The sequence below is a fragment of the Pygocentrus nattereri genome, chromosome 3 (genome assembly GCF_015220715.1).
Source record: "Pygocentrus nattereri isolate fPygNat1 chromosome 3, fPygNat1.pri, whole genome shotgun sequence".
In the NCBI taxonomy this organism is placed as follows: domain Eukaryota; kingdom Metazoa; phylum Chordata; class Actinopteri; order Characiformes; family Serrasalmidae; genus Pygocentrus; species Pygocentrus nattereri.
In genome coordinates this window covers 12,679,127-12,702,350 of record NC_051213.1, presented here as the reverse complement: position 1 = coordinate 12,702,350, position 23,224 = coordinate 12,679,127, and the positions used below count along the sequence as shown (strand labels likewise).

Genomic DNA, 23,224 nt, shown 5'->3' with positions numbered 1-23,224 from the left:
GAAAAGGACTCCAATATATCAGGGTTGCCATGTCTAAACAAATCCCGTATTGAATTTGCCCTCGGACTTCCATGGTTTATTGACATATACTGTATTAGATATTAATATACATTTAATAAACAGAGCAGCAATATTACCAGTATCACATTTGACAGTTAACAATAATATTAATAACAACAACAATTATTATTATTATTATAGGAGAAGAAGAATATGAAAACCGTCCAGTAGGGCTAATATTGCTGTTACAGACATTATTACCCTATTATTGTCATCATACAGCTTCTTCTTCTGATTATTATTATTATTAGTAGTAGTAGTAAAAGTAACGTTAGCAGGCTTTGACATACACGTTAAGTGTATTTTTTGTAGTTCTCAGTTGAATGAAGTAGCCTTGGTCATGTGACCCAGTTAGCCAACGTATTAAATGTACTACAATAGCTGTAAATAATAAAGTGGATTTGTGAAACCCGGTGAGGTCGGACGTTTTTCTAGATCCGGGGGAGTTTATTAGAGTGTTTGGCAACCCTGGCTCTGAGACGAGCTGGGGTGGTTTAGAGGCTCTTCGGTTGCAGGGCGGTGTTTTTTCCAGCCCTGCTCAGGTTCATAACCACCCGGTCACGCTCGGACGCTGTGGTCTCCGGAGCTGAGGGTCAGTGGAGAAGCATGGCGGTCTCTGTCTCTCCGTTAAGGTCGTTTGCTCGGGCGGTGAGCATGCAGATGAAGAACCACCGGAGACCACCGGGGCACACCGGGCAGCGGCAGAGCGGGGCTGTGTGGAGGATCACACCGGCTCATGTGAGAGTTTCACTCGCTGACTCGTATATTTATAACTTGGACGTTGCTGTTTTAATCAGTGGTCCAGACTTCTTAACGACAGGCTGCTGTCATTGTAAGTTCAGCTGAGCGCTGCTCTGCTGACCCTGGACTTGTGACGCCTGGCAGCTTCAGCCGCAGGTTCGCCAAACCACATAACTTAGCAAAGCAGATATGGGCGAAAGAGCAGCGCGACACTGACAGGGCGACGTTTGTTTGAGTTCGACGTTATCTGCAGTTTGATCAGTTTTCATTTTTCCTCTATGTTTCTCATTCTGCGAACAGGAATAGAAACCATTCCAGATTCAGAACTTGTCTTCAGGCTTTCTGGCAAGATGTTTACAGCAGATTACTGGTTTTTAAAAGCATCATAAAATTCAGGGTGCACTGATTTTCTTTACACTCGGTGACTTAATATTACTACTAATAAGGTTAAGGGATACTTTTTTTGATCCCACAAACAGGGAAATTCCACCTCTGCATTTAACCCATCCCTGAAGTGAAACACCACATACACACTAGTGAATACACACACACACAAGGGGGCAGTGAGCACACTTGCCCGGAGCGGTGGGCCACCCTATCCACGGCACTGCCCGGGGAGCAGTCCGGGGTTAGGTGTCTTGCTCAAGGACACCTCAGTCATGGACTGTCAGTGCTGGGGATTGAACCGGCAACCTTCTGGTCACAGGGCCAGTTCCCTAACCTCCAGCCAACGACTGCACTCAAAAAATAAATAAATCTTTATTTATGTAGCACCTTTCATACAAAAGAGCAATTCAAAGTGCTTTACCGAGTACTAAAAGAAAACAACGACATTAAGAATGAATTAGAAACAACAAAAAAAAAGATTCTAAATACATAACATACATGTGGGTCTCTAGTCAGTGGTGTGTTTAATGTGTTGTGCTTTGGCCCAAATTAGGCTAAAACGACTGCATTCCTGACTGCACTATCTTATCTGGGATATGAAGCACACAAGAAGGTGACTTGTGCAGCTGTGGTCTTTGCACGTGACAAAGGTACGTTTTTTTTCTTTTTTCCCTCAATTAATTTCATATTTCCAGGTCATTCCCAAGGTACTTTAATTTATGCCATTGACACCAGCTTCTGCAATTTCCCTCTGGGATCAATAAAGGATTCTGATTCTGATTCTCACATCATCCTTTTGTCTCCCTCTGTTCAGCTGAAGAGGTTGTAGAGCAAGCTGATTACTTATACAGCTGCGGAGAGACAGAGAAGCTTTACCAGCTGCTGCTTCAGTACAAGGAGAGGTAAATCCTGGCTTCCTGTTGATTCACTCCTGATTAAACTTGGCCATTATGGAGAAATGGCTAACAGTCAGTGCCTGACACTGAGGAGAAAGGTGGGTGTTACTTGTGGCCAGTGTCCCTCAGAATGGGCTCTGTTTTAGATAATGAAAAGCTGAGACAATGGGTCTTTTCAGGGCCCAGTGAATTTGGCCCTGGTCACTCTTTGGTGACTCAGTATGTATGCCAGCAAAAGTATTTCTTCTTTTTTCGGTTTTATTTAAATCCTGTGAGAATTTTCCATAGAAAAGTCATAGAAAGTCGTTCTTAATTATACATTATACATTCAGTATATGTCCAAAACATTGTAGACACGTCCAACACCCAACAGTTCTTCTGAAATCAGGGGCATGAATAGGGAGTTTGTCCCTCTTTGTTGCAGTAACAGCCTCTACTCTTCTATGAAGGTTTTAAAGTAGATGTTGGAACACTGCTGTGCGGATTTTAATTGCATTCAGCCACAAGAGCATAAGTGAGGTCGGGTACTGATGTTGAATTAGTTCTGGCTGGTAAACGTCACTCCAGCTCCTCTAAAAACAGGGGTGTGCAGTCTTAACTGTAATGGGCCACTATGGCTTGCAGGTTTTCATTCCGGCAAAGCAACAACACAAAGCAGAGCAATTCTTACCCCTCATCTACTTGGCATCGGGCATGGTGACCTTCTATTGACCATGCTCTTCAAGGGAGCTTATTGCTGTTGTTGGAAGAAAACCTTATATCTCCCTTTTTGTCATTTCTCAGTTTTATTTGTAATTTGAAAAAAACATGTTACCCTTTACATTGTATGTAAATTTTATGATGAATGGACCAAAAGAAATGATCCAAAATTACTTGGAAACAAGTCTGGTTCCATTGACTTACATTAAAATGAATGTTTTTTCCTTCTGTAAAGTTACCATTTTGGAGACACAAGGTTTTCTTTCAACAACAGTGTTATGTAAGCCACTAACTGCAGTGGGTGCAACTTAATCTTAAACTAGCTGCATTGACTAATTTGAAGGGGTGTCTGGATTGGTTTGAATATTTTGTGTAGAGCTCTTGAAAAGACAAGATCCCATTAACTCTGGCCAGTACCGATGAGAAGCGGCCTTTTTTCAGCACTGTTGGTCACAGACCAAACTGAGAGAGGGAGAGAGTTGTTACTTTGTTCTGGTTTCTTTCAATAGTCAGCAGCTCCTACTTGTGTGAGCACACAACAACTGTTATGTCTATACCAGGGCAAACAGTTCAGTGCTGTTCAGCTTTGCGTTCCTCTTCGTAGACGATACGTACCTACAAACTCAGATAAAGGACAAGTAAGTGGTGATGTTTCAAGGTTATACTGGGTGATTCAAACAGATTCGATTTCAAAGCACATTATTTTTTACAATTGTGAGGCACCCAGGAACCAATCACATACCAGTTGAAAGCGAGGGCCATAGAGTTTCCGACTGTCCCTGGAAGACGGCTCCCTTCAGTCTGCGAGGAGACGGAGACCCCTGAGCAGAAAGCTTTTTGCATTCTCCACTTCAATAAGAGTGATTCCGTCATAAATGTGCAACCTGACTTTCGTTGGCAGTGAACCTCCAGCAGCTCAGAGCGTTTGTTGTTTGTTCCACAACACGGGATGATCTCCGAAATAGCATTGAAAGAGCCATTAGTGCAGTGACACTGACGTGCTCAATCCAGTATGGGATGAATTTGACTATGGTGTTGATGTTTGTACAGCTGGAGGAGGTTCATACTGAGCACTTGTAAAATGACATAATAAACTTTGTTAATTTACAAGTGAAATAAATCATTTTGAAATTGGATGAATCTTTTTGAATCAGCCTGTATTATTAAAATACAACTCATTACTGCAGCGACTAATTTAAGAGCGTTTGAGTTTTTTTCTCCTGCTGTGAAGGATGATTGTGTCATTTTAGTGATATAGACAGAGCAAACTTCAGTCAGCCTATCTGCAGCATTTTTGTACTCACCTAACGAAAAGGCCAAATGCCCATGTGCCCAGTTGGTAAACCCCACATTCTGTAGTACAGACCAAAAAAGGAAAAACCACGAAACATCCAGACCAAGAGCAGCATGTGTTCTCATGAAACTTAGGGTACAACGGTTCATTTTAAGTATAGTAAGTAATGGATTAAAGGAAATTATGTCAACAGTAAAACATGCTTGTGAAATGTATACAGTCACCGTTTAATTACATGATACATTGGTGAAAAAGTATTTGTGTTATGAATAACAGCCCTGACAAACTCTTATTTCAGAACTCATAAATAGTCTAAGTGCAGAAGAGTGTTTTGAATGCATCATGGGATGTGGTGTTCCTGCTCTTCTAGTGATGATGCTGAATTCCTGTGGAGGCTGGCACGGGCTTCACGTGACCTCGCTTTGCTGGCCAACATTGCTGCTGACCAGAAAAAAAGGCTCACCTATGAGGCCTTCGACTACGCCAAAAAAGCACTAGAGAAAAATGAAGCCTGCTTTGCTGCACACAAAGTAAACAATGTGCTGTATTGAATGTCAACTTGTCTTTCACAAGTGCTTCTCTTAACTGTACTCATCGTTTTGTGTGTTTTTTTTTTTGTTTTTTTTTTTATTATTTATTTAGTGGTATGCCATCTGCCTGAGTGATGTAGGTGATTATGAAGGGATCAAGGTTAAAATAGGAAATTCTTACATTATTAAGGACCATTTGCAGGTAAGCTGATCATGGTGTGAAAATAACTGTCAAACTGCTATTTTATAATGCTAATAGTGCTAGTAACAATAAATAAGTTAATTTTTTTAATAATAATAATTTTTTTTAAGGAGGCTATAGTAATATGATAAAGCTCTTTTGTTTTTACTGTAGAGGATGAGTATGGTCAATTTACTGCTTGTGGTCAGTGTACTGCTTGTGCAATGTGGTTGTACTGACTCCTACCCTGATTGATAGAACACAGCTTGTAGCTCCAACCAGTACAGTAAAAATATTTAACCTCGAGTCTTTCCTTTAAAGTAAATCTCATGTAAAACAATTTAAGATCAAGTTTAATAACCAATGTGTTAATGAAAATCCTCTCAAAATGAAACCAGCACGAAATAAACCGTGCCAGTGCCTAAGTTTTTTGTGATTAAAAGTAAATCAAGTGTTTATAAGTTATGTCAGGGTCTACTATAGAGCTCACACTGCTGCTGTAAGCTGATCATGGTATGAAAATAACTAATCTATGCAAAACACTTTCATATTGCATATGTTTCTACAGAGAGCTATAGACCTCAATCCTAAAGATGCAACATCGATCCACATCTTGGGTTATTGGTAAGTACGTGTTGAATAAAGTAAACTAACAGAGGAAACTGCTGGAACTATGAATTACAGAACATCTGTCATTTTAGATTTTTAGCTTTTTGATCGTTTCCTTTTTGTCAAATACATTGTGGTGAGCTCTGAATGAGCAAGAATGCAGTAAAGTTTTTCTTTTGTTTTTCATTCAGGTGTTTTGCCTTCGCAGAGCTGCCGTGGTACCAACGTAAAGTTGCAGCAGTTATTTTTGCATCACCACCCACTGCAACTTATGAGGAGGTAAAATGCAAAGTCTAACCTCAAACATACAGGTGTAGATTTTCTCACATTTAAACTGTATATGTATTTCCAGTTAGACAAGTAAAATCTTAATATGCACAGAGTTGCTTGCAGACATGACTCTCTTAACATCAAATATATCCTGTTTTTAGGCTTTGGCTTATTTCCTGAAAGCTGAGGAAGGTGAAGTATGGACATTTTTCAAAATGTCACGTTATATACATTTGCTAGACAGCTTATGATTCCATTTATGAGGAAAGGGAGATAATAGCAGCATTTTATTTGCTTGGTTTTTGTTCAGTTGACCCAAATTTCTATAGCAAGAATCTTCTGATGCTTGGGAAGACTTACATGATGCTTAAGGACCAGGAGAAGGCTGTTCTTTGGCTGAACAAAGCACGAGACTATCCTGCCATAACAGAGGAGGACAAACAGGTTAAGACCACTTTTGATCCTCTTTATAAAACACAGTAATAATAATAATTAGGTCAGTATCAGATACAATATACTGTGTACTGTATATACACTTTGTGTGGGATCTGTAGATTCATAATTTGTGATTCCCTTTAGGTTCACACAGAAGCACTTAACCTTCTCAAGAAACTCAGTGGCTGATGGAAGGATTTATCTTCAGGATCCAGATCTAACACAGACCTGAATATAATGCCTTCTATATATTTTTTTTTTCAATTTGTATAAATCTGTTATTTTGATTGTAACAGCCTTAAAAGGAACAAGTCATTTTCCTTGCTTTTGAGGTTAAAATAATAAAGTGTACATAGTTTTAACTACACTGACTGGGATCTAAGAGTGCCTTATACTTTGTATTTGGAGATGGCAGAGTTTGACATTCTTTTAAAAAACTTTAACATTTTGATTGGAGAAAGCTCACCTTTGAGACTGGTGGTCAGTATTTGAAACAAACTCAAATTCAATGTAAAGATGGTCATATACATTTATTAAATATGGTTCTCTCCACAGGCAAGATCCAACCAATAACCCCCTTCCCTCCCAACAGAAAAAAAGAAAATAAAAACAGCCAATATGCCCCACCTTCCCTCTCGTCTCTTTCCTCATAACAAAAATGAAGGGTAGGTTTTCATTTCCAGAAATCAAATTAGTCTTAACAAAATGGCTAAAGCAGATTAAAAATTTATATTTTATGCACAAGTCTCCAGCTGGGGGGCATTTACAGTGTTTACAGTGTCTGTCTACACATGATATGTTACAGTTCATCTGATAGGAACAAGGCATCACAGAGCCTGTTGATGTTGCTGCTCCAAATACAACCAATTAAGTTCTTTTCTAGATATAGGATCTTTTTTCTTATTTGTTAGAAAATCTTTTCCTTTCAATTTCAGATGGAAGCACAGTACCGTGGTGATGAGGTTTATTTAGCAACTGCTGTTGTTCAAGCCAACAGTTCCAGACAAAAAGCAATGGACCAAATAGTTTCAGTCTTTAGTGAGGAGAAGCTTACATTCATTATTTACAAGCCTAATGAATGAATTATATTTGAGCAACAGTGTTGAAATTTTACTGTAATTATTTGATCGTAACACAACAGCAGAAGCTTGCTGACAAACTCATTTGTTGAAGTGGACAGAGCAGCTCCCTGCTCTAGTTGTCTGACAGAAAGCACCAGAGGCAGATTTTGGTAGTTTTCACATTTAGAAAGAAAAGCAAAATGCAAAGAACTAAAAAGAAACATAAATAAATACAAGTGAGAAACAACCCCGCCTAACCAAACAGCCACTACAACTCCAGCTGCTGAGGCTTAGACTGTCTCAGGGAAGTTTGTAAAATGTACAAGTGTTTGTTACATGGTGTTTAAACAAAACAAGTTGTGGAGACCTGGGGTAAAGAGGTAAGAATTAGTTTTAAATCAGTTTTAACTGCCTGTGGAACTGCTAAAACTGCTTGATTGGAAAGTGATTCTTCTTGCTGTCCATGTGCTGGGTAGGGAACTTCAAAACTTTGTAAATAAAACTGCATAATTATGTATGTATACACACACTGCATGGCCAAAAGGGTCTAGACACCCCAAAATTTGTGAATAAAGCCACTAGGTGGTGCTCTCAATGTCACAGTGGTATAAACCTCTTAAGCAACAGAACATGAGAGGGAGTGTGTTATCACAAAATAACATCACAGCTGTGATTTGGTCGCAGGCACAAGCTGAACTTATATAACACACGACCTTGTGATTTCTATTGCTCTTATACAAGTTAAATAAATAAAGAAATCAATAAATTGGGTCGTGAACGTGTCATTTAATGTTTGCAGTTCCTTGCGCCAAATTATAGTTCCTTAACAAGCAGCTTGTTGCTACGTCAGAGTAATGAGCTCTGCTCACTGGCTGAACAGCCGGCAATTTGTTCTCCAGCTCCTCACACTAAACTCCTTAACTGTGATCACCACTCAGCAGCTTTTTGGTTTTTATTACTGAGTTAGTTTTATGGCTCAGTCCGATTTAGTCAGACTCTGAAGATGAGTCAACACGTTTGGTGAATGGTATTCCGTTCATTTCTAGCTAATTCCAGGCTGTTTGGGTGTTCTGTCACAGCTGCCGACGAAAAGCTTGCCAATGGTGTTGACAGTGTGGGAATGTAGTGTAGTCTCATCTTCAGAGGCTGACCAAATTGGCTGTTGGTCAAATGTGATCTTAAAAGTAAGAAGTAAAAATGTTCAAATGGCTTGAGCGTCTCCTACAGCTGTCAAACTCACTGCCTGACAACAGCGTCTTAGTGGAGTGATACAATGTTCGTGAAAAATCTGATGTTATGGCGCATGGTTAAGAGCGCTTCTCAACCAATCAGCTGGAACTAACTGTTGTATAATCAGAGAACTTGGAGAGAATTCCCACTCTGCAACGTCTTCCGGTTTTCCTCAAATGCTAGAGGGTACTCCAAGGGGAGGGGTAGGAAGGGGCCAGGCTTCTCATAAACCGGCTCTGGTACAATCTCTAGTAATACCCTTAGGTTCAGAGAAAGTGTTAAATGAGCAAGTGTCTACAAACTTTTGGACACAGTGACATTATAAATGTAATGAACTACATTAAACACTGTGTATATACACTATGAAGTCAATTATTTAAAAATGAGGACGCAATGATATTCAAATGGTCACAGGATGTCTTATAAAATCAGCATTTATATATTATTATATTATATATAATTTATATATTATAATATATATAATATTTATATATTATCTTAGCATTTAGGATTCTTAGTCAGTACACTTGCTAACAATGACAGGCTTGTTCCTCTTCAATGTAATTGTCACTGTTACAAATTTTGCCCAGAATCCTTGTGTTCATCACTTTACCAATCAAAAATCAAGAACAAAATCAAACAGAAAGTAATACAGTGCCCTCCACAATTATTGGCACAGCTCGGGAAGATGTGTTCTTAAGCTTCTAATAATTTTTTTCTTAATAATATGACAACAATGCAAAAAAAAATTCAAGTGCATTTATTCAGTGGGGGAAAAAATCCCACATTAAGAAATAATTATTTTACATTAAATCATCTGTGCCACAATTATTGGCACCCTTGATGTTAAATACTTTGCACAACCCCCTTTTGCCAACAAGACAGCACTTAATCTTCTCCTATAACATTTCACAAGATGGGAGAATACAGAGAGAGGGATCTTCAACCAATCCTCTTTGCACAATCTCTCTAAATCTGAGTCCTGGGTCCTCTTCTATACACTCTCCTCTCCAGCTCACCCCACAGGCTTTCAACTGGGTTGAGGTCTGGGGACTGAGATGGCCATGGGAGGAGCTTGATTTTGTGTCTGGTGAACCATTTTTGTGTAAATTTGGCCACATGTTTAGGGTCATTATCTTGCTGAAAGACTCAGTGATCTTCAGCTTTTGGGCAGAGGCCACCAGCTTTTGATTTAAAATATCCTGGTATTTCAAAGAGTTCATGATGCCATGCACCCTAACAAGGTTCCCAGGGTCTTTGGAAGAGAAACAGGCCCACAACATCACTGAACCCCCCCCATACTTCAGTGGGCATGAGGTGCTTTTCTGCATACTCATCTTTTGTGTTACACCAGACCCACTCAGAATGTTTGTTGCCAAAAAGCTCTATCTTGGTCTCATCTGACTAAAGCACATGGTCCCAGCTGAAGTCCCAGTACCGCTTAGCGAACTCAAGACGTTTACATTTATGCTTGTATAATTGAATGGTGTGTTCTCTTGTCTTTCCCATGTTGACGAGAGGATAAGAGAAATAGGCCTCTGTGTCACATCATACTTATATACCAGGGAAACAGGAAGTGATGAATTACTAATTAAAGGTAGCTAGATACTCTGATCAACTTTATAAACTACAGTAGAAAAGACAGAAATGCTTCAATTACATTTATTTTCTAGGAATTGTTAGGGATGCCATTATTTTATGAAAAATGATTTCTTAGTCAGGGATTTTTTTTAATTCACTTGAGTTAAAGGCTACATTTTTCTACAATTTTCAGTGTGAGATTATGCTTCTGAAATAATTGAATTTAAGGCTTTTAACACATCTTAACGAGGGGTGCCAATAATTGTGGAGGGTGCTGTAAATGAACTGGAGGGGAAGCAAGCTTGGAAGCAAAGCTTGAGAGGGCCAGTGTCACCACTTTATCACCAGTGAGAGTCCACACTCTCCCTCTCCAACCCAGAGGGACAGACCCTATCTAGCTAAAATTGGCATGATGGCACATCCACCATTGGTGTTTTACATTTGTCCAATGTCAACTGGCTGGAATAACACTGTACACCAAACTTGCAGCAACACTAAACAAAGTGTGCTAAAATTTCTCATTAGGCTGAACAGAATTATTGCCAGTCCTGCAAATTTTGCAGAACCTTGCAACAACGGCTGTGAAAAACTGCATTTGAGGGTGGAGCAGTTCATCCACAAGTCATGTCCTTGAGAGACTATCCGTCTTTTGTAATTTTTTTTTAGTCAGGGCATGCAAGCTCCCCCCCCCCCCCCCCCCCGCAGATTTTAAATCTTAATTTAAAACTAACTCAAGACACTGTCTCACTTCCATATTATGAGCCTCTTTATCTACAGAAGCACCTAAAGTAAACTCCCTAGTATTTAGATGTATTTCAACTTAACACTGATGCTCCTCCTTTTGATGGTTTCTGCTTTAGGAGATGCCAGCAAGAAGGCCTTCTGCAGCTGTTTTCAGCTGTTACAGACAGCTGGTCAGTCAGTGCACAGAGTCAGTACGCAACATCATGAAGACTCTGATATGCTGTAGTGAATGATGTCTAATGCTTCTGGAAGGAGGGTTTTCATTAGGCCTGCCTCCCCCTATTGCGCTAGTCAGGTATGACAAACTGGTTGGCCCAGCACATTTTGTGTGAACATGCTAGCATAATATTAATTCTTTTCCCTCAGTAGGAAAAGCAGTATGATCAATCAAATAAATATACTTAATTTTCAGTAGGATTAAACAGGCATGTTATGCAAAGACAGTGAGAAAGAAACAGTGAGTTATTATTTCCCTGTGTTTTTGTACTCAAAGGACTACGACACTGCAAAACTGCCCTCATATGCAGTGGAACATTAATATGCAGCAGCAGAGTGAAGAGAGAAAATACTTTTGGTCTAAAGTGACAACCGCAATACTGTCAGATAGAACCCAGGTCTCTTGGATGATATGCAAGTGGGATTATGGTGTGTTTGTGCATCTGCGAGTAAGGGAGGGGTAGGAGTTTGATCTTCTCTGGAGACAGCCATGCAAGCGCAGCACAATCACAACTGAAGATCAAAAAAAAAAAAAATAATAATAAAAATCAAAGGAAAAAAAATTAAGAAAACCCAGGCACCAGACCAAACACTACAATCATCCTTTAAAGAGCTCTATAAAACTAGAGCTGTAGGTATGGTTTAATTATAAAATCTCTCGATTTTTTTTTTTGTCAATCTCCTTTAAAAACAGCCAAAAAGAAAAGACTATTATTGTATTTAGATTTCTGCTTTTAAAAGATAAGAAAAAGCTGAAATGCTTGCATAATCATGGGGAGTACATGTTATGGAGATTGCTAAATGAGGTTTTGGATTAAGATTTGGTTTAAAATGACAAAATAGCTTATTTACATTGGTAGTTATCTGTGCAATTTTACTTTTTTGTGTATTTTATTTTGTCCCCCTCCCTCTCTGACTTGGCTGGGCACCACAGAGAGGAACTGCTCTCTACTCTTGGCCGAATCCTTCCGTTTCCTCGATTGCAAAAAGCAGCTTCTCTTTCAACTGTTCAAAGCTTTTGTAGGGGGGCAAGTCCAGCCTGTTAAAGCTGTAAAAATCAGGGGAAAAAATAAAAAAAATAAATAAGAGATGTTATCCAAATGTTGGAGTATTAAATGTGTGTTACTTTTGGAGTCAAGAAGTAAAAACTGAAAAAGTATTATAAAACTAATTATTCACCATGTGTGACTCCGAGGAAGCCAAGTGTCCTTGCCGACCTTCTCGATACAAAATTTCTGAGGTCCGTTACTCCCTATTAAAATGGCAAGAAGAATACAGAACATCATGTAGTCATCTAAGATAATTCACGTTTTAAAACTAGCATATTAGTAATTACTTGTACTACTGCTTTTAATTAAATTTGTGTGTTTAGTTTATTTTTTCTTTAATTTCTTACCCATGAGCTCAGCGAAGCCCCCCAGAGGCAGCCTGCAGGTGCCTGTGACAAACTGCAGCAGTCGCAGACGAACCTCATTGTCCACCTCCTTCACAAACTGCACAAACAGCACATTTTGCATTAGGCAAAACAGTTTCAGTTCCAAGTACTGAAACCAAGTGACAAAAGATTTCAGTGATATTAAATAAGTGACATTAAATGCTCATCCACACAGCAGCAAATGGCCACAATAGATTACACTGAAATGTAACAGAAGAGGAGTAACACACCTGCCAAAACCACATAATCTGTTTGCTGTTTCTGGTATAATGGCGATACACAGTGTTCCGCTGCCAGTCCTGCAGATCTACCTCCTGCATCCCACAGAGCATAACCTAAAACACACACACACAAACAAACAAACAAAAAAAAGTCTATAAATATATATTTAATATAAAATATATTCCATCTGAAACATACCATGTACCACAGTGCACCACCAACCCTTCTCCCAGAGATCTAAAGAGCTGCAACCTACTGAACGTTATGTTACTGAATAGCTCAGGTAACCATAAAGAAATATTAAATATACACAAAATAGAGAGAAAATATAGAGACAATATACATTTTAAAGTGACAGTGTTGTGTTATTGTTATTTGTATGTAACTATGTATTGTGACTACTGTTCAGTTCCTCAGTTCCTCTTCCTTTGCTAATGTCATTTGATAGGAAATAGTGATAGTGGCATGCGCCCGCCCCCCGGGCCCCAGTGATAACGGCAGCGAGAGCCGGCAGGAAGGCGGGGCCCACACACCCAGTGGCGACGAACCTCAACGAGGACGGCAGGGAGAGCCGCGAGTGTGGAGGTGGCAGAGCACAAAGCCCGAGCTCCCCCGACAGACGCTAGTCACAGGAGTGACGACGGGAGGAGGACGACGACGGCGGTGTCGGCAACGAGCGAGTCCTGAGCTCCGCCGCCTTGGCCCCGCCCCCTGTTTACGCAGCGAAGCCGCTTTACTACACCTCACGTTCGATCTGGGTGGCCAAGCTGCCAGTAGGGGGCGGTAACGAGGAGGTGGAGTAGCAAGCTCTCATTCCCTCTCAGCTCGGGTGCTCATGCTGCCCTTAATGAGAGCCAGCTTATTCTCATCTGGCTGGCAGCGTGAGCACCTTTTAAAAAGAGCTATGAGGGAACAGAGAAGGAACAGCTGTAACAGCAGAGGACTGAAGAGCTGAAAACCTCGAATAAAGGACTGAAAAGTCTAGCTAGCTTAAGCCACTGAAAAATGGCCAGCTTAACATATCATACCTTTTGGTTGTGTTTACTTTGTGTGCTTACAGTGGGGCAAAAAAGTATTTAGTCAGCCACTGATTGTGCAAGTTCTCCTATTTAGAAAGATGAGAGAGGTCTGTAAATTTTCATCATAGGTACACTTCAACTATGAGAGACAAAATGAGAAAAAAAATCCAGGAAATCACATTGTAGGATTTTTAAAGAATTTATTTGTAAATTATGGTGGAAAATAATTATTTGGTCAATAACAAAAGTTGAACTCAATACTTTGTAACATAACCTATGTTGGCAATGACAGAAGTCAAACATTTCCTGTAAGTCTTCACCAGGTTTGCACACACTGTAGCTGATATTTTGGCCCATTCCTCCTGCAGATCTCCTCTAGAGCAGTGATGTTTTGGGGCTGTCGCTGGGCAACATGGACCTTCAACCCCCCATGTTACAAAGTATTGAGTTCAACTTTTGTTATTGACCAAATACTTATTTTCCACCATAATTTACAAATAAATTCTTTAAAAACCCTACAATGTGATTTCCTGGATTTTTTTCTCATTTTGTCTATCATTGTTGAAGTGTACATATGATGAAAATTACAGACATCTCTCATCTTTCTAAGTAGGAGAACTTGCACAGTCAGTGGCTGACTAAATACTTTTTTGCCCTACTGTATTTGGGTGAATTAAAATAATGGCTGCTGCAGCCCTGAACCCTGCCTCCAGTGTCCTCCTTGAGCCCGGGGTAGCATATGCCGTGCTACAGAATCCTTCTAAACAAACCTACAGAGTCAGAATTGTTCATTGTGTGGTGATGGAAATGTCTGAATGAGCTTAACGCCTCTAAAAACTACAACTAAAGAGTTATTACATGTAATGTTTCTGAATACGTTACCCATGCCTGGACCATTGTTTTGCAATCTATCACTGTTCTACCACTTTCCACATTACATAAAACACTCAAAAGACACAGGCAGGTTTGCTGATCTTTCTGGATAAAAAAATAAAATGGCTACATTTGCGAAGTAGACCCCTGCTACTTATCACTGCTATGAAGAATTCAGTGCAAGTTTGTCTACAATCCACCATCTCACATCAAACCCCTGCAAAATGGTTGTTTACATCTCAAAACAGCTGCACCATGCATGTTTGGATAGACACAAACGCTGCAGAAAAACACATCTAAAGGAAGAGGGTTGATGTACCACTCATCACAGAAACTGTTATGGCACATATGCGGCATCCCACTTTAGTCTTTGAGGTCACAAACACAAACCTCACCTCCAACTCCTTCTCATCAAAATACTGCAACCATTGCAAGGGAACCACCTCATTGAAGCCATCCAGAAATGCTTTGGTCTGTCCCTCAACACCTCTTGAAAACCGCCATTCTGCCATCAGCCTGAAGAGGGCAGACAAAAACACATCTGCATTAGTCATCATTCGCAGGAGTCCCATAATGCTTTGCCTGTCTGGCTGTGAAGGGAACCGTCATACCCGATATATTCCTCTTTGTTCTCCTCAGTCACCAGGATGTTAGCACCGTCTGGTTTCAGGTCATGAGAGGTGATTTTGCCGAGGATCTCCATGTCAACAGAGAAATACATTTCCAAACTGCACTCCTCAATGTTGTTGTCCCTGCAACCACAGGCATTTTAAGACTAGTTATAGAAGCTCTCGCTGTTTAATTAAAAAAAAAAAAAAGGTATATTATGCATTTAAATGCATCTCATTTTTGAAGAAACTATCAAATCAATACCATGAAATGATCAGGGGGGAAAAAATGCAATCAAATATTGAACTGTAAAATAAAACTTTTCATGACCAATGATTCCAATATTTTATGCGACATTGAAAGCATTTATTTAATACAAACTGTAAACCAGATAAGGAATTTAATGTAAACTAGATGAGGTATATACAAAAAGACCTTTAGTGTTATTCAGCATTTTAAAAACAAAAAGCTCATAAATGTACTGCATTGTCCCCAACAACAACCAACAGAAATGAATTAATCTTCATTTTTGAGCACCGCTGTGAAGAGTTCTAGATGAACTTTATTCGCAATTTTGGAAAGTTCCATTCGTATTTAAATACTATGAAATTGTATATTACTAGCACCATAGTAGAATAATATATATATATATATATATATATATATATATATATATATATATATATATATATATATATATATATATATATACACATACATACATACATACACACACACACACACACACACACACACACACACACACATATATACACACACACACACAGTACATTATTTCAAACCATTTATCTTCACAATACATGCGTTTTTGTAATAAATGCAAATAAAGTAGAGTAAAAATAATGAACTTAAAACTGTGAACACACTGACCTATGCAAAAGCACCGCTTTTATTGCAATATTAATGTTTCTCTGAGCCAATATATCCTTACTGCCCAGATAAATAATTTTATGACCTCTTGAAAATGGATACAGTAGTGAACAAAAAGATCCAACAGTACCAGAAAAGGAACCAACTGAAGTTGAGCTTGAATTGAAACAACTGATACATGTACATGACAACTGTGTGCAAGAGAAGTATAAGCAGTATAAGCAAGTATAAGCAGAGTGCAGGCAGCACATACCTGATCCAAATCAAAGAATTGTAGAACTCTGGATCAATGGACTCCAAGTCTTTCAAGATGAGCTTCTTGTTGAGCATGCGTTTGTAGAAGGGCAGGGAGAAGCCTGTGTCGATAAACTTTCCGTGGAAGAGTGCCTACAGTACAGGACAACACTGGTTAACCCACCACAACCTAGCTCTTTTTTTAAAGATGTTAGAATGACACTAGAGAAAACACACATCGGCTACGATGTCTTCATAGAGATGGAGTATAATCATGAGGCCAGGGCAACATAATCGGATACACCTGAAGATGAAGTAACCTAATGGCAATGTTTAAAAGGTGTTAATTGCAGTTTTGGTGAAAATAACAGGAACATTTTGTTAAGAAGCTTCCTGCTTGTTCACTCTACTATGCACTGTACTGCTAGCTTTACCCAGCGGCTCTTCACCTTCTGCTTATTATACTTTACGAGCAAGTTTAAAATAAACTTCCACGTAAAAATAAAGGCTGACATACTTTGTAACACCAGCTTGCTTCAAAGTGATTTGCTGCTTTGCAGTAATGTTTATTATAACAGGGTGGTTTTCAAAAGATGTTTGGTTACTCCATGTAATTGTTTGCATTGTTACATATCCATGCATTTGATTAAAACGACAGTGAGGGTGATGTATGTGATTTACCTATATACAGATTCAAATTCTGACTTTACCACCAAGATCCATTTATTCCGTTTTCTGATTCAGGCAATTGTTTGATTCTTATTTAATTTTTATGTCTATATTTAGGGTGTTTCTACTGATGGCCTACTGCATACTGCATACTAATCACAATCTTTTGAGCTAAAACACATGTAACTACTTAAACAAAGGTAAAAGAGTGCATCATTTTTCAAAATTTCCCTATAATTAAATAGTTCAGATGTAAAAGGGCATTCAGAGTGGTTTGCTGTGAAATGCTACACTATAGAGAAACTTGCCAAGTCAGGACTTTTCACAACAGTTGTCAAAGAAACCAGAGTTTAATGCTTCTTAAACGTTTCCTCACAAAACGTTTTGGCCTAAAACATTTAACACAATCATGGTTGAGGGGTACAAGGAGTGTGTTCAATGGCAGTACATTTCCAACTGAAAACCTATTGTTTGTTTCCAGATTTAAAACATCAACACGACATGTACTAGTCATTTTGGGCAGTAAATAAAATGCCTACATTTACATTGTTAACATTGCTACCCCTGGTTCCCATCACCATCACTGTAAAGAAAACCAAACTGCTACATTTCCCTACAATGAACCATTTTACATCAAACCATGCTGAAAGACTTCATTTGCATCTCAACAACTTAATTATGCAGAAATGTAAAAATGAACAGTGGAATTTCCTTTTAACGTGTGATCAAAAACTCTGAAATTAGATCTTAAATATTTCATATGGATTAAGGGTTTTAACCCTGACCTTGAATTACCCTGTCATTTGAATGTGAGGAAAGTGAGTAGATGAAAGCACTTACCATGGCGATGAAGCGGCCGATGAAGCAGAAGTAAGACAGGTGGTCTGGGTTGATAGTGGAGGCGGGATTTATTTGAAGACAGTAGTTGCTCTTGCCGGCATACTCAAATAGACAGTACATGGGGTTCAGAACCTCATGTGAGAGGAGGAAAAACCATTCCCTAACAAACAAAACACACAGACCAATCAGTGAATATGTTAGGAAATAAGCAAATATTCAACAGTCCTACTGAAAAAGATGAGAATAACTGAGAACTAGCAATATTGTGGTGTGGGCCCTGTGACTCTACAAGCATCTTAACAAACCTGGCAAGGCCTCCATAATCTAGGCCCTCCTCCCCTCGAAAAATGACGTAAAGCCTTCTTCTAAGGTCATACGGCTTCAGAGCCATTATCTAAAAAAGAATAATTAACCCATGAGTGAATACACATGTAAAAGAATGCACAACATACAGCCATCTTGCAAATTTTTCCTAGAAACCAGAAAGATGTTTCACTTTACAAATATAAACAGAGCAAATGTGGCATTCCTGGGTGTGTGGCTAGTGCTTGTGCTGGCAACTGCTATATGTTTGAGATAAGTGAACATGCTCATGCTCAAAACTCTCTTACTTGCTGGAAAGAGTCTTCGAACAACGTCTGCCTAGAGACTGTGATCTTAACATGGCTGGGTAGTGCGTTGGACTGGAGAAGAAAAAGAAACCAAAGGTTGTGATGTTGAAGGGAAAGGGAATCGATATGTGCTAAATATGGCATCCAAATGCAGAAGACAGGCATGATTACAATGACCATTACCTGGCACAGGTAGCGGAAGTGAGCTAGTTTCCATCGGAAGCTACGCTCATACGCTATCTGAGGCCCTTTGGTGCTGCAAGACATAGAGAGAACGCTGAGCAAAGCTCACACAGATCATTTTGAACATTAAAAAAACCAAAAAAAAATGCACCAAAAGCTTTTAAAAAAAAAAAAAAAAAAGAAATTTTAAAAGTGAGTTCCGTGAAAATTAGATAAGAGGATAGAGGACAAGTGTGTACTCACACAGAGGACTTGCCCGTCCTCGGGTCACTGAATGTGGTGGTGCGGGTGTTGTGATCCACAAAGTAGCGAACTCCTTCCCGTGTGTAGCGGATCTCCCAGCCTTCTGGAAGAGGGTCCTCATTCTGCAGCCTACAGATAGGAAAAAGAAAAAAAATTATTGAATACAGTTCAGACTCTGTAGTAGATATTATGATACTTAAGAGCGAGAAATAATTAAAGATAGTCAGATGTTGCAGTAGACATGATGATCCTTAAAAGTTCTGTGCATTTGGCTGTACACTTCAAATCACAAAATGTTTCTATGACACTTTGTGTCAATTTTGCATGTGGAAATCAAATAGTTTTCTGTCCACTGAAGCAAGAGAACGTGAAATTTATTGCCATACACACTGCACAAAAAAAAATGCAATGTTTAGGAATTCCATTTGGGAGCCTGAGTACACCACGCTGTGTTAAGACAAACCACAGTCTTTTTTGTTCAGACGAGATAGTTTTCCTTTAAACGACAGCAAGTTCATCACAGTACCGAGCTGAAGTGTACTAAAATGTTTTCTTTTTTTTAGCTGAGGACTCACCCTTGTGTGCGAGGGTCTTCCCACTGGGTGGTCTTGGTATTGTGATTGACAAAATACACCCGATCGTTTGAATCCACACGTCGCTCTGGTGCAGAGAAAAGGAGGCAGAAACAAAAATTATTCCTCACTCACAACCAACCAACCAACTAGTACAAAAACTCTTCTCTCATACATGTCTGAGTCTGATCATGAGACAAAGCAGCAACTTACCCCAACCAGGAGGTAGTGGACCCAGGGGGTCATTTTCTGCCGACATCATTGAAGCCTGTGTCCGAAACCAGAACAGAAACAAATTAAAAGGAGGAGAAAGACAGACAGACATTAAACAAAATATATTCCAGTTTAACTGAGGCAATGGCTGGAGCTCTATCTGCTTGTCCTCCTCATGAACTGTGCTACTTCAACACCCTGACTATATACCAGCAGGTTCCTCAATGTTAAATAAGCTAATCATGGTCATCAAACTGAGACAAGATTAACCAGAACCTCCATCAAAGAGCAACACTTTGCAGAAGGTGAGAATCAGAGGTCGATTAAAGCAGGAGCTAATCAAGTCCAATAGGTGTGGAGTGCTCAATCACTCAGCCTGCACCTGGTCAAATGGCCATCAGAAGCACCAAAAATGTGTCATTTTAAATTGAGGGGAAAAGGTTCTAGGTTGTTCACTCAGAAATACTTGCAATTTGGAAAAAACTAAAAATCATACATGTGCATACATAAATGCATATCTGTGATTCTAAGTTAAGTTCAGAAGATGTGCATGTCATAAGACCACTGGGTTGTAACAAGTCTTTTTGGTTATCTGTACCGAGTAGAGGTATCTCTGGTTGAACTGGTGCATAGCTCCCTGTAGCTGGCTGCGCTGGGACTGCCACTGCTCAAAGTTGCGCACTGACTCCATGGTGGGCCTCTGCCATGTGGTTGTCCGCGTGTTGTGGTCCACATAGTAGATCCGGCCCCGGTCATCCACGCGCCTCTCCCAACTACACAACACAGCACACATACTCAGTCATCATTTCCACAATCAGGCCATGCATCAAAAGTGATGCTTCATCATTAATAGTGCTGTTAGGCTGGTGACTGACCCTGGTGGCAGAGGCTGTGGTCTTTCCCATGTTGTGGTTCTTGTATTGTGATCGACATAGTAAGTTCTGCCATGTGGGTCTTTCCTCTGCTCCCACCTACAGATACAGGGACACAAGAGGTGAAAAGCAAACAAATTAGGGCCTGACATTCAAAATTTGTACAGCACAACACAAACCCTCGTATATTAACAGAATCTATGATTGCCAGTGGTCAATCTTAAATCCTCAAAAAGAGAAACTCCTAAAATCTTAAAGAACAAAATATTTCCATGTCAGGGGTAGAAGTCACAAAATCTAATCATAGTGCTGTTTTATTCTCTTTCTAATGTTTTTTTTTTTTTTTGCATTTACATGGTTTAGTAATTTGAATCACAACTGTTCTATATTCTCACCCAGCATGTATTGCTATAAAAATGGTAAGCAATTGGTCGATATGTATAGTCTTAGCATCAGAACATGAAAGAACATGAAACTGTTGCTAATGATTAAGTAACTTATCTTGTTCCATCATTTAATATACCCCTGCTTGATAGCACCACAGCTGAGGAGGAGCTCACAAATTTTGCAGATAAAGAAATGGACTATAATCCATAACTTTACAAGTGCAACTATATGGTAAATGTGTACAATAAAATGAATAATGACTAGTGCACGCATAACTTGAATGTGCTTTGACAATATACATATCCTACCCGGGAGGCAAGGGGTCTGAAACGCCAGAGCTAGGGGCTTGCTGACGAGGTTTGGCTCCATCTGTGGCTGTGCTGCTGTCCACGGCAGCATCTGCCGTGGAGCTGCAGGATGCAGCAGCAGCAGCAACTGCCGCCTGGCAAGGTGTAGATATGGAAGAGGAAGAAGAGGAGGCAGCGGCGGTAGTGGCACTGGTGGGCTGCGTGCTGGAGGGTACAGCAGGCTGGCGTGGTGACACAGAAGAGGCAGATTCACTGCCTTCCTCACTCCCACCACCAGGGGGAAGTACCTCCTCAACTGAGGAGAAAGCAGCAGCAGAATTCTCCCCATTAACTGCAGACAGACAGAGAGAGACACAGACACAGACAGAGAGACAGACACACACACACACACACACACACACACACACACACAGAGAGAGAGAAAAATGGATGAACTGAGATGTCTTACCAACACATTCAGCAAGACTCTCACTTTATCCCCACAGATTTAATCCAACAGTAGCTATATTTAAATTAACTCCCCATTAAACATTGTTCATCTCCTTTTAATCTCCCCCCCGCCCCACCCCTTGAAATGCCAATCATGGAGACCAAACCCCTGAGATAGTGTCTTTGGTATGACCTGTTCTGGCTGCTTGCTCTTAGAACTCAGCTAAGCAGAGGTGCTGACAGCAGTATGGATTAGCAGGCACCTTAATGAAAATGAGCCCCAGCAGGGACTCCCTCTAATAAAACAGCAAATCTACTCTGCTCTCCACACACATACACAATCACTATGGAGTGTGCTGCAAAAAAAAATGACTAGAACACCATCACCAACAGAGCACCATGTACAAATTTTGTATGGAGGATACAAGGAGACTGGAGTTGTGTACCAGCAGAAAATTTCACAACATATACCATAACAGAAATGTCACAACACAGCACAGAAACAAAACACTGATATATATGATATAAATAGCTTTTTTGGCTAAACATCATCAGAATCACTAACCTGCAAACCTTCATAATTATGTCTAGATATGGAGTCTAAATATAGAAGATTCACTATAACCCTTGATGACCCTTGCATTTAGCCATTAGTACAATATATCAGTTAAGGCTCAGTTGAGTGACTTGCAAATTTTCAGAATGATTCCTAGATATGAGTCCTATGGTTCACCATATGTATCTGCTCAGATATAGCTGGCCATAGTATTTGATGGCTCAGCCACCTAATATCTCTTGTTTAAAAAAAAAAAAAAAAAAAAAAAAAAAAAAAAGGGAAAAGGAGCCAAGAGCTTGAGCGCTTGATGCAGCTGCTTCACCATGTTAGGATGTTTGTCATGCTCTCCCTGATTTGAATGCAGTACTTCAATGAAGTAATCTCAGATTTGAATGCAGTAGTCATTTCTCTTATACAATCATGCCCTTCCTCTGTTCCCACCTTTATGCACAGAGCCACAAATAATAAATAAATAAATAAAATAAAAAGAACCTGACCTGAAAACAAAACAAAACATTTTTTTTCATAGAAACAGAAAGAGATACTGATGACATAATTTTGGCTAATATCACTTCATATAGTCACAAACTGTTTAAATGTCAATACTTTAACTTGAAAGTTAAACGGCGCTTTATTGACTGATATGATTGACAGCCAGTTGTCAACAGTACATGGTAACTCATCAAATTCCTAAACTTAAATAGCAGAAACTCACATCATCTTACACAAACATGATAAACATTTCCAATATTGCCAAAGCTTAAAAAATTTTTGGGGAATATGAGGGAGTTGTGGGTTTGTACCAATATTTCATGGAAAAGTATTTCATGGAAAGGCAGTTGTAGTGGGAGATACACCAGTTGGAATTCTTCCTTTGGTGTTCGTTTCACTGATATGTCACAAATACTCCAGATAATGCAACATACAAACACTTTACCTGAACGACTGAGTATCGCTTCTTTCAGCAATCTTTCCGCTGTGCAACACAGCCTGAATTAATGTCAGTCCAGGTTGTTATCATTGAAGCAAACAGACACATATGAAAGGAACAGCCCCTTAGTCTGAATTTGGCCTTTAGCGCCATCAGCTCGCTAGCTAGCTCTGTATGTCCACTAGAAACACCT

The 23,224-nt window shown here is 39.6% G+C and overlaps 2 protein-coding genes across 5 annotated transcripts in view; one reads left to right on the top strand and one right to left on the bottom strand.

The window, feature by feature from the left end:
• The first annotated feature begins 525 nt into the window (after positions 1 to 525).
• On the top strand, positions 526 to 6,728 carry rmdn1 (regulator of microtubule dynamics 1). The gene is made up of 10 exons (XM_017704427.2): positions 526 to 798; positions 1,742 to 1,838; positions 2,003 to 2,090; positions 4,448 to 4,607; positions 4,720 to 4,809; positions 5,357 to 5,412; positions 5,589 to 5,676; positions 5,829 to 5,859; positions 5,978 to 6,111; positions 6,247 to 6,728. Exons 1-10 carry the CDS (start codon positions 667 to 669, stop codon positions 6,289 to 6,291), a joined length of 921 nt encoding a protein of 306 aa, XP_017559916.1. The 5' UTR covers positions 526 to 666; the 3' UTR covers positions 6,292 to 6,728.
• A 4,781-nt stretch (positions 6,729 to 11,509) lies between these two features.
• Positions 11,510 to 23,224, bottom strand: part of LOC108431353 (NEDD4-like E3 ubiquitin-protein ligase WWP1) — a 36,423-nt gene continuing 24,708 nt past the window's right edge. For 3 of the 4 annotated variants that reach the window (XM_017704453.2, XM_017704447.2, XM_037536790.1), the window contains exons 9-25: positions 21,116 to 21,446; positions 20,424 to 20,519; positions 20,147 to 20,321; positions 19,549 to 19,603; positions 19,339 to 19,423; positions 18,764 to 18,892; positions 18,521 to 18,593; positions 18,338 to 18,409; positions 18,032 to 18,120; positions 17,727 to 17,886; positions 16,237 to 16,370; positions 15,095 to 15,235; positions 14,879 to 14,999; positions 12,600 to 12,704; positions 12,331 to 12,427; positions 12,114 to 12,186; positions 11,883 to 11,982 (exon numbers count right to left, since the gene is read on the bottom strand). In XM_017704453.2, coding sequence (XP_017559942.1) covers positions 11,883 to 11,982; positions 12,114 to 12,186; positions 12,331 to 12,427; positions 12,600 to 12,704; positions 14,879 to 14,999; positions 15,095 to 15,235; positions 16,237 to 16,370; positions 17,727 to 17,886; positions 18,032 to 18,120; positions 18,338 to 18,409; positions 18,521 to 18,593; positions 18,764 to 18,892; positions 19,339 to 19,423; positions 19,549 to 19,603; positions 20,147 to 20,321; positions 20,424 to 20,519; positions 21,116 to 21,446 — 2,036 coding nt within the window. Of the gene's footprint in view, positions 11,983 to 12,113; positions 12,187 to 12,330; positions 12,428 to 12,599; positions 12,705 to 14,878; positions 15,000 to 15,094; positions 15,236 to 16,236; positions 16,371 to 17,726; positions 17,887 to 18,031; positions 18,121 to 18,337; positions 18,410 to 18,520; positions 18,594 to 18,763; positions 18,893 to 19,338; positions 19,424 to 19,548; positions 19,604 to 20,146; positions 20,322 to 20,423; positions 20,520 to 21,115; positions 21,447 to 23,224 lie in introns of all 4 variants that reach the window. The other variant, XM_017704438.2, reaches the window with a different exon arrangement.

What these genes read in the sequence shown, in the direction of transcription:
- rmdn1 (XM_017704427.2), top strand. Translation starts at nt 667, where the DNA reads ATGGCGGTCTCTGTCTCTCCGTTAAGGTCGTTTGCTCGGGCGGTGAGC. An exon ending in CCACTGCAACTTATGAGGAG is followed by an intron (nt 5,677 to 5,828) that starts GTAAAATGCAAA and finishes TCCTGTTTTTAG; the next exon opens with GCTTTGGCTTATTTCCTGAA. An exon ending in TAACAGAGGAGGACAAACAG is followed by an intron (nt 6,112 to 6,246) that starts GTTAAGACCACT and finishes GATTCCCTTTAG; the next exon opens with GTTCACACAGAAGCACTTAA.